The 11423-nt window shown below is 35.0% G+C and overlaps 1 protein-coding gene across 4 annotated transcripts; it reads right to left on the reverse strand.

Annotated features, from left to right (window-relative positions):
* Positions 1 to 1234: 1234 nt before the first annotated feature.
* LOC145138670 (peptidoglycan-binding LysM domain-containing protein) lies at positions 1235 to 3028 on the reverse strand. Of its 4 annotated transcripts, none has more exons than XM_079072713.1 (3): positions 2554 to 3028; positions 1872 to 2287; positions 1235 to 1449 (listed from the first exon to the last, which is right to left on the reverse strand). In XM_079072713.1, the coding sequence occupies exons 1-2, from the start codon at positions 2983 to 2985 to the stop codon at positions 1913 to 1915; spliced, it is 807 nt and encodes a 268-aa protein (XP_078928839.1). In that variant the 5' UTR covers positions 2986 to 3028; the 3' UTR covers positions 1235 to 1449; positions 1872 to 1912. The 4 variants fall into 4 exon arrangements, with proteins under 4 accessions (XP_078928839.1, XP_078928836.1, XP_078928837.1 ...); XM_079072710.1 differs by having other exon boundaries at positions 1235 to 1474; XM_079072711.1 differs by having other exon boundaries at positions 1235 to 1483.
* Positions 3029 to 11423: the final 8395 nt, after the last annotated feature.

The following is an 11423-nucleotide window of genomic DNA, read 5'->3' on the forward strand; positions in this document are numbered from 1 at the left end:
TGGGAAAGTTGAGTAGGTATATGAGTAAGTACTCAACATTTGCTAGCAATATAACGAGTATTTATATAATCAAAGGGAACCATGAACCATGGTTTAATTTATCTTGGATATCCTTCATTTTTAATAGGATATTTTGATGCAAGTTGGATATACAACATGGACAATCATTGCTCTACAAGTGGTTAAATATTCTTGTGTAGGAGAGGAGTCATTTCTTGGGCATTTAGGAAACAAATCTGCATTACTAACTCAACTATGGAAGTTGAGTTTGTTGCGTTATTCCCTGCTAGTACACATGTGTGGATTTTATCGCCATGTATTCAAATGGGAATGGGTTGACAGCTCCAATCCTTATGACATCCCGATTCTCGGATATTTGGAAAATATAGAATACTATAGTGAACATTCAATTGATTCAATATTTTCATTTATGCATGATTTGAGTTGTTTATTTTGTTTGTATTAAGTAAAGAATTACATTAAAATAGGGGAGGGGAGGATTGTTGGTGATCACATGTCATTTTGAGTGTAATATGAATTTATACTAATTTCAAAAGGAACCAAAGTTAGTAATACAATTTAGGTGGTGAAAATGCACACTTGTATAAAAGCAAGCTTGATCATGAACACAGCGAATTATGTAGGGTCATAGGTGATGTAACCCCTTGCAAGGTCAAAGGGTCAGAGCCCCAAAACTTTTGAAGAATACCGAAGTTGTATATGTGAATACAAATAGAAGATAAACTCCAGTTTTGAAATTATTTCTAAAAAACACGCCATGGCGCCTCAAGGCGTGGTGTAGCCGTTACGAAAACGTCCAATACGGATTTAATAAGCGTGGCGCCCAAATAACGTGTCAAGGCGCGCCTTATCGCGATATGGCGCGAGTTTTTTTTTTCAAGGCGCGAGTTTTTTTTGTATTTTTTTTTTTTTTGATTTTTTTATCGGACCTAAAATAATTGAGTTTTTGTTAACTTTTTATATTAAATACTAATATAACACTTCTAAAAACTTGATATACTTATAAAAATCAATAATTATATGATTTATCTCTTTTAATATATATAAAATAGTCACGCCTTGAAAAACGTCATGGCTCGCCAAGGCTTGTCATGGCTTAACTTTTACCTTGCCGTCAAGCCACGCCTCACGTTATTTAGAACCTTGATATATAGAAAGTTCAGAAAAATTGATCATTTTTATGAATTATGGGGAATGAGAAGGAAGCATCATGTAGTTTAAATTATGTAGGATTAACATAATACGATATAGCTTTACAATTACTAAGTGAACATAAACCAATACATCTAGTAGCCAATCAGGAAACTTGCTACTAGTATATAATATCATCACAGAATTTACATTTAACACACATAAACTGATGCATATAATCAGCTGGCTTTAGTCCCACTCCAGTGTTTCCACTTGAAAGAAATCACAAACCATTTTCTGCAACAACTTCACAGGTATTAATCTGCATTTCCTTCCATCATATTTCATATCTCCACGTCAGCACCACATAAAACAAATACAAATATTCATAACAATCAAACAAAAGGAATACAAAATGTCACAATAATGAACAAAAACATGGTTACTATTTAATTACATTGTCCCCATCTCTAAATTCCCACATCAATATGCAAGAAAAGCAATGTACTTTTATTTTTTATAGCATCCTACTTTCATTTCCTATTCAAAAGTCTACCCACTTAAAGCATAGTCATCTAAATTCAGAGCAATTTTCAAACTACAAATGTCCTAATAAGAAACTAAAATTGAAAGTACAATGTTATAATTGGTTGGATTCTTCAAAAACTGAAAGTATAATGCTGTAAATAGAAATAAAAAGAAGATATAACTTGAAGTACCTTGCTATTTCTTGCATTTAGCCTTCAATTGTATGACCAAATTAGGCAAAACGAACCTGCCTCTCCCACCTAAGATCTTCAGAAAACTCCATGAACGCACCTCTGGGATCACCATTTGATAAAGACAAGTAGTACTGGGCAGTACCATCATCAACCTGCATGCTTCTCCTCAATGAGTCGATTATCCTTCTTTTTCCTTGCTCAGAGGTCACGTTATTCAACACACCAGTCACCCTTCTCTCAGGTTTACCTTCCAGATACAAAACTGCCACTTCCCTCTTAGCATGAGCATCCAATTCTATATAGCATGTGACATTGATGAGAAGGCTTGGCGAGCTTACAGGGATTAACAATCTGTCCCTCGAGTGTATCCCGTGGTCGCTCATCATGTTGTTCAAGCGTTTAATGTCCATAACCTACAGAAGAAACAGAGTTAATCATCACATCAACGAAGAACAAATAGATTGAAAATTCCGATTAGCATCATGTAACAATTCGACTGAGATAAAATCGGATTCCACACTACACATGGAGTGACAGATAAGAAACGGAGTGAATTTCCATTCTCAAATTACAATCAATTCTTCATCCCTGATTATCTATCACACATAGATTGAGGAACCTGATGAACAAATAGATTGAAAATTTAATAAGACAGACGCAGACAGGGATTGAGGAAAACCTGAACGGAGTACTTGACAGCGAGGCTAGCAACAGTGTCACTGCGAACCAACCGATGTGAAATAGCGAAACGGCTAAGTCTATTATCTCTCCAGAAGCTACCGGAGCTAGGATTCCCGATCACGCCCTTCAGTTTCCACGGCGCCTTGAAAGCCCTAACCTGAATCTCTCGATCAGAAGCTACTGAACTCCACAACCTGCATACACACGCCGACCGTGCTAGATCTACCACCGGAAGCTTTTCGAAGATCGTACGCAGGATATCTTTACAAATTAAAGCCGCAAAATTGGAATTCATCGGAGATATGGTGGTATATGAGTCATCGCCGGTAATTGACGACGCCATGGAAGAGGATGAGGAGTGTAGGGTTGGGGTTTGTTGTTGTTGGAGTGGTTGGAGGATGTCTTCCTCTTCTTCACCACAGCATCCCATTTTTAGAGAGAGAAAGGAAATGTGTCAAGCAGAGAGTTATGGTTGGTTTACGTGGATAAAAACTTTACCATTAAGAATCTTGGGTAAAATACAAACGAGTCCCTTAACTACTGATTATTCCCATTTTGGTCCTTAATAAAAACATTATATTCTCAACCCTAAAATTAAATACCCATTTAGACAAACGTATAGAAAAATATAATAGTTGATGATGCAAACTCTAGTCACTAGGGATACCCTTTTTGAATTTAGAAGTTATGGACCAAGGATAATCTTGGCAAAAAGTTTAGGGTTTGCCTAACTTTCCGGTAAGTAGGTTTTAATATTTAAGTTAAATGTTTTTTTCGTCTAATTTTAATTGCAGTTTGAAGAATCTAAAGAAAAAAATATAATTTAAAAATGGATGGATGAAGAATCAAACAAGAAGGAAACATGAGATAGATGAAGGTAAAGCAAGCTTCTTTGACTAAAGATCGCAATTCTAGAAAATGAGTTGAATATTAACAAGATAAATACTTGTTTTTAGTTTTTGAGCTTTAAAAAGAACTAATCAACTTAATAGAAATTATTTATTCACACAAACTTTAAGAGGATTGAAGTCGACTAGCAGACTCGGGGCAAATGAACCTTTACAGTGCACATCAATGATTAGGAACTCTGGTTCATTGTGTTAGACGAGGTCTCAATTGTCTTTTCTTGTAAGATGGTTTGATCGTGAGTTAGAGAGATGGTTTGAATCTGACTTAAAGAAACGGACCTTAATTTTCACGTGAGCTTGGATAATATTTATCTAAGTATCTATTAGACAAATGTTATATATATTAGGCATTAATTACATGTTTATATTCTAGAGGGATTATAGTGTAAATATATCTATTATTAATACTTATGTAATCGTGACATTCTGAGAAGATATACAATTCACGTTTTACCAATTTAACTTGGTATCAGAGCCGCTATTCCCTAACCCTAAAATTGGCGCCACAGCAGCCCTCAAGATCATCAACCGCACTAGACAGCTACAATCATCCACATCAACCTGCACCTGTTTCTACTCTTTCTTCCTCTTTTCTCTTGTCGATCAGTACACATTGACATTAGCCAATACAATGGCGCCTCTCACAGCATTCACTACTGCAGAGAAAACAGCCCACAACTCTCATAAATTTGCCTTTACTTTGTCCCCAAACAACTATGGCTACTGGAAAACTATGTTACAGCCCTTTCTGGTTACAAACAACCTGTTCGGGTATGTTGATGGCACCATACAGTGCCCACCAGCCACCATCGACAAGCGATGAGTAATGCCGAGAGATGAGAAAAACTTAGAGAGGTTTCGAAATTCACCTCCCCAATCAGTTTGAACAGATTTTAGTTTGGTTTGAAATTGTCGTTCTACTGTAAGAAGAAACTGTTGGAAAGTACTAAAGACATCAGATTTGGATTTTAAGGGAAAAATCCACATAAAACTAGAAAAATGATCAACACATAGTAAGAAATATCGATGGTCTTCAAAAGAAGTAACAGGGGCTGGTCCCCAAACATCACAAAAGAGTAAATTTAAAATATGAGAACTTTTATAATTAGAAGATGATAGATGAAGTTTTGAAGATTTTCCAATAGAACAAGAATCACAAGGTGAATTGACAAAATTGTTTGATAAAGGTAAACTATATCTAGAAATCATTGACTTCAACAGTTGCGGATGGGGATGTCCAAGTCGTTGATGCCAAGTGACGGAAGAAGCACGAGTAGCGGAGAAAGCAACTTTAGACGAGGTAGACTGCAACTGCGGAAGGTGGAAGGAGTAAAGGCCGCCACTACTTGGACCCATGAGGAGGGTAGTGTGAGTATTCTTGTCCTCACACCGGTGAACAGAATGGCGTTGTTGAGCGTCGTCACCGTCATGTGGTCGAAACCGGCCTCACTCTTCTTGCTCAATCCGGTGTTCCACAACGGTTTTGGCATTATGCTTTTGACACAGCCGTCTATCTCATAAATCGTATGCCTTCTAGAACCAACTCCAATATCTCACCTTTCGAACATGTTTTCAAACACAAACCTGATTTTTCCTTTCTTCGTGTGTTTGGTTGTCGATGTTATCCACATCTCCGTCCGTATAACAAGCATAGAATGGATTTCAGATCTCTTCCGTGCATTTTTCTTGGATATAGCACCTCCCACCATGGTTATCGGTGCTTTAACCCTCTTTCCGAACGCCTTTATATCGCTCGTCATGTTCGTTTTCATGAAAAATTATTCCCTTACCAAATCAGCCCATCATCTCCACCCACATCTTCCTTTGATCCTTATACATCCTCTTATCCTAATCCTGTACCTGTACCTGACATATCAACTCCTTCCAATACATCCCCTACACCTCCTACGTCACCTAGACCATCTCCTTCCAATACATCCCCTCCACCTCCTATATCACCTACACCATCTCCTTTCAATACATCCCCTACACCTCCTACATCACCTACACCATCTCCCGCATCATCTTCTTCCCCTATATCTCCACATGAACCTCCTCTTCCGCCTCTCCTTTATACCTTTGCTCGACGCCCTAAAACTACCACCACCTCTCAACCAGAAAACACCACATCTCAACTAGCACATTCTACCTCCCAACCCGACAGTTCCTCCTCTCTACCTCGTCCTCGTCCCTCTAATTTGTGTCCTAATCCTAAACCCTCTCAACCATATAGTCTGGCCTCCTATCATACTACTACTGTTCCTACCGAACCAGCCACCTTTAACGTTGCTAACAAATCGCCTCAATGGCGTCAGGCCATGGCCGACGAGTATTCTGCTCTTCAGCGCAACAACACCTGGTCCTTAGTTCCTCCTCCATCGAATGCTAATGTTGTTGGTTGTAAATGGGTCTATAAGCTCAAACGTGATCCAACTGGGGCAATTACACGTTACAAAGCGCGTCTTGTTGCAAAAGGTTATCGTCAGCAACATGGTCTTGATTATCATGAGACTTTTAGTCCCGTTGTCAAAGCGACTACAATTCGGGTGGTTCTATCCTTGGCAGTCTCACACAGTTGGCCCTTACGACAACTTGATGTTCAAAATGCCTTCTTACATGGCGATCTCACAGAGACAGTCTACTTGCAACAACCACCGGGTTTTGTTGATCCGGACAAACCTGATCATGTTTGTCTTCTCCACAAGTCTCTCTATGGACTTAAGCAAGCTCCCCGAGCATGGTTTCATCGGTTGTCAACTGCACTTCATGCTCTTGGTTTTCGTGGATCTAAAACGGATCCTTCGCTGTTTATATACTCCTCTAACGGTGTTCTCTTGTATATGCTTGTTTATGTTGATGACATTATTCTCACAGGAAATAGTACCGCTGGTATCGACCGGGTTGTTCAGCATCTTAGTCGCATTTTTGCTCTACAAGATTTGGGGTCGTTATCTTATTTTTTGGGGGTTGAAATTATTAAGCAGGGGTCCGACATTGTTTTGTCTCAAAGAAAATACATACTCGAGCTACTTGAACGTGCGAATTTGTCTAATGCCAAATCTGTGCCATCTCCGATTACTACCACCGCCAATCTTGCCCTTGGCGACAGTCCACCATTTGAAGACCCGGTTAAATATCGTCAAACAGTTGGTGCACTTCAATATGTGACTCTTTCACGGCCGGATATTTCGTTTGCGGTAAACAAAGTGTGTCAATTTATGCACTCTCCGACTCAGAATCATTGGTCTGCGGTTAAATGCATTTTGCGTTACTTACTTGGCACAGTAACAATTGGACTTTTATTTCAGCGCAATTCCGATAGTGTTCTTCATGCTTACACAGATTCCACTTTTAATGTCTTGAATGCTTTCTCTGATTCTGACTGGGCTGGTTGTCCGGATGATCGTCGATCCACTGGGGGATATGCTATATATCTCGGTTGTAATCTTGTCTCATGGTCTGCTAGGAAACAAAAGACTGTCTCGCGATCATCAACAGAATCCGAGTACAAAGCCTTAGCCGATACAGTTGCTGAACTCACATGGCTTCAAACTCTTCTACAGGAACTACGATTTTCTACTCGTACTGTTCCAGTTCTATGGTGTGATAATCTTGGTGCTACATACCTATCTGCTAATCCTGTCTTTCATGCTCGTACCAAACATGTTGAAGTTGACTTTCATTTTGTTAGAGAAAAGGTTGCTCAAAAACAACTCCTGGTTCAGTTCATCAAAACAGATGACCAGATTGCAGATGTGTTCACTAAACCACTGCCTTCTCAACGTTTTCAGTTCTTGCGGTCCAAGCTAAGAGTCGCTCCCCGACCTTAGCTTGCGGGGGAATATTAGACAAATGTTATATATATTAGGCATTAATTACATGTTTATATTCTAGAGGGATCATAGTGTAAATATATCTATTATTAATACTTATGTAATCGTGACATTCTGAGAAGATATACAATTCACGTTTTACCAATTTAACTGTATCAATAAGTTGAGCTGTTAAAATTATACTAGATGTGTATGTAATAAGACCTAATGCCCATATAAGTTTGTTTTTTGCAATATTACCGTCTAAACCTCTTATTCTTGGTAAAACTGTTGATTTTGAACAATTTTGAGACTTTAATGGTATAATAAGCCAAAAAATAATGTTTTTTTAACAAACCTAAAACTATCTTATTCTAGCTAAAACTGTTGATTTTTGAAAATAGTGAAGATAGCAACTACGGCTATATGATGTTTATGAACAGTACCAAAATTAATTTGATCACCGAAGAAAACATTTCATCTTACATATTTACCGATAAATAATTTTGTAGTTGTTAAACATAGTAAACTTTCAAATTTGTGAATATAAACAAAACTAGGCTATTGTTGGTGATTTGTTATCATCAAAGTTTTTTTTAAGTATAATAGGATTAATTTGTTAACCAAAAGTGATCTTCATAAATATTAAACAAGTAAGGGATGTGTGGAGTGTATACTTGTTGAAGTTTGATCAAGTTTCAAAGTACACTGTCATTTTAGGGGCGAAGCCCCTGAACGAACGGGGGTCCGGTGGCAGCGCTCATGGGAGCAAGGTCCAAGGGGCGGCAGCCCCTGGCGGGGTCCTAGGGGCAGAGGCCCTGGTTGGGGTCGAGCTGCCAGGTCAGTGCGGGAATCTTTTATATAGGTTATGTTGCTATATTAAAAATGCATAAGAAATTCGGTTTTTCAGGGAATTGATCATTGGTTTGACCCTTATCCAAATACTCGTTTTTATGTCAGTTTTGGTAGTTTTATGACAGTTTGAAACTGTCATATGACAGTTTTCAGACAGAGACCATAAATCGGTTTTCGATCTTATTTTTCTGGTACATTCGAAATTCATAACAATCATTCTCTGTTTTTGCTCTCATATTTTGAGTCTTATCCGATTAAAGATTGGGAGTACCACCCAAATACTTTAATCTAAAAAGTGATATCACGATTCTCAAAATTTCCAAGCATTTCTATACCCCAAATTTCTAATAGTTATAACCCGTGGAATCTACGGTTGACAAAATAAAATAAACATATAAAATATAAAAATAGTAATTATTAACAAAATGTGATTTTTATATAGAGTATGATTATCATAACTACTTTAATTTGATATGATAATGTTGTACAATTAAATAGAAAACAAGGGCAACTCAATGAGTTTGGGGGCTCTAAGCCAACCAAAAATTTAGAGCCTTTTGGTCTATACTATACTTCAATTCTATAATAAAAACAAATATAAAAGTGAAGGTTGATTTTTTTGCTATTTAAACTTGCATACTTGCAGAGATTTAATTAAATGGAGAACTCAAACTTATAGGATTATTTTTAACTCAAATATGCACAACTCAACATAGAAATCAAATTAACAAGCCACATACATAGAAAACGATCAATAACCAACATTCTTTAGCTTCAAGTTACATAAACAAAGGAACAAAGAAATCGAAAATCACTAACTCAAACTTCCAGTGTTTTAATTAAAAGGACAACATTCCTTAGCTTCAAGCAACAAGCCAACAACGCAAAATACAAGTGGAAACACTAACTCAAAAATCAAAAATCAATGAGAAACAAAGAAATCGAGCATTAATCAATAAACAAAAAACAATGGAAAATCAGATAATGGAAAAAATTAACCATAATCAGCTATTAATCCTAATAGATAATCAGATGATGAAAAAATCAAGTGAAAACACTGCACTTACCTTGAATCAATGAATCATCAGAGATTTTTGAACAATGAAGAATCAGAGAAGCCGAGAATGGAGAAGGAAAAAATTACAGCGGTTCAGGCAGCCTTTCAGTGTTCAAGAATCGAGATTGTAGAAGCTCATAGATAATAAATATTCAGAGTGCAAGAATGGAGAAGGAAGGAAGAAGAATAGAAGTGTGATTGTCGCTTTTAATTTGAGGCGTCAGGCGTGCAGATGAGCGAAAGGAGGTGTGCATGTCAACGAACGGAAAAGAAGGTATCGACAATCGACATTAAAGGATTTGGGTAAGCATGGCCCTTTACAAAATGGGGCCCTAAACCCTAACTTAACTTTATAATACTAAAGTCTGCCCTGATAGAAAATTAAATAAAGTGGAAAAACAAATACAATCAATCATGAAAATAATATTATTTTATTAAAAATTAAAATATAGTATAATTTAAAAACCAAAGACAATTATGAAAATAATGTTCGTTTATATAAAATAAAAAAGTAATATAATAATATAAAAGATTTGAAACTTTTTAGATATAACATGCATCTCTTTGTCAAGTGATTTCATATCATTTATATGTGAACGTTTAAGTATGAATTTTTTTAACCCAACTATTGTTGAGTTTTTTCAGAAAGATTGTTACTTACGGATATGTTACTTAATATTTTGTAATATATTAATTATTTATATTTGTGCTAATAATAAACTGATATGTTACTTAATATACTTAAAGATTAAAATAAACGACATATATTTCATATTAGTTCTGTTTGAAATAGATCTATGTACATAAAAGTGGAATAAGATTATATAAGCTAAAAATGACCTACAAATAACTAACGAAAATGTTCATGTTACAATGACATATCTTCATATGTTGTGTTGTCGAGTCGGCATACAATTGAACAAAAAAATTGAAAGGATTAAAAATTTGGAAGGAAATCCGAAAGAATTAAGATTTATTACACGTTTGGTGGTGGACAAACAACAATGAAATTCAATTCCTTTAATTTGTTATATCATGTTTGCTTTACCATCCTGTCAAAAAGAATTAGAGTCAAACTTATCTCAAATGACCGACACTTATTTTTATCCTTTTAAGCTATTTTTAAAATCTATATTAACATATAAATGCATAGCCTAATTTCATAAACATCTATAATAAAGTAATATGACTCTAAAAATCAAAGCATGTGAGTGAGGTAACTGAAATAATTAGTGTCTAATTTAAAGGGATTGACATAGTAAATCAAATTGTATTCAAAATGAAAATCTATGACGGATATTCAACCAGATTTATTGCCTAAAATCCATTAAAATCAAATTAGTAGATAATCAATTTTTTATATTATTTGACAAGTAATAAATGATTAGAGAATAACTTTCTTGATTTTTTATAATAACATAACATTTTTTAATAATTAATTGGTTATTTTAGGGGAAGAAAAAAAATCATTTCCTTATTTTAATAGAATTACCAATTACCATTTATAATAACTATAATCAGAAATTTTCAAATTTTTATAGGAAAAGTTACATGGCTGAAAAATTAATAGAAGAGACTTTATAAGAATGTCCATCATAACTATTTTTTTACTGAATGTAAGACTCATGTATTACATGAGTTAATTAAAAAAATTAAATATAAAGGTCTAAATATTTAAGAACTTTTGGATTTATATAAAATAAGAAAAATAATAAATTATTAAAATTAATTTTTTTATCTTTTAAATTTAAATAAATAAACAAAATAAACTAATCGACTTTAATTTGGGAATTTTAAAATAAGAATGTAAGTTCATTAATGAAATTGATATTCATTTATTACTACATTTATTGTAATTATTACATTAAAGTATTATGTGAAATTTATTAAAATAGTAAAACCATAAAATGATATGTAGAAAAAAAAAAATTCAAAACCACAAAATGACATTTGACAAATTGAATGAAAGTGTGACATATGGCAAAAAAAAACATTCATTCATTAGAGTAGATTAGAATAGACAGGTAGATATTTTTCCTCCATCGATCTACTCTGATTTTGTTTGTTTCTAAGAGAGGATTTCTTTCATCTTCTAGCAAATCTCCTATTAATATCAACACAAATAACAAACACTGAAATACCACACCTATGCATGACGTCATCAATTCATGGCTCAGGAAAAAAAGACATAAAACTGGAGAAATCTATATAGAAGTGCAAAACATCTACAATTGGA

The sequence above is a fragment of the Lactuca virosa genome, chromosome 9 (assembly GCF_052849685.1).
Source record: "Lactuca virosa cultivar CGN04683 chromosome 9, Lactuca_virosa_CGN04683_v6, whole genome shotgun sequence".
Lineage (NCBI taxonomy): Eukaryota > Viridiplantae > Streptophyta > Magnoliopsida > Asterales > Asteraceae > Lactuca > Lactuca virosa.

Excerpts from the sequence above, each read along its gene's own strand:
- LOC145138670 (XM_079072713.1), bottom strand. The coding sequence starts at position 2,985 with ATGGGATGCTGTGGTGAAGAAGAGGAAGACATCCTCCAACCACTCCAA. Across the intron at positions 2,288-2,553 it reads CTGTCAAGTACTCCGTTCAG|GTTATGGACATTAAACGCTT; the intron begins GTTTTCCTCAAT and ends TTTCTTCTGTAG.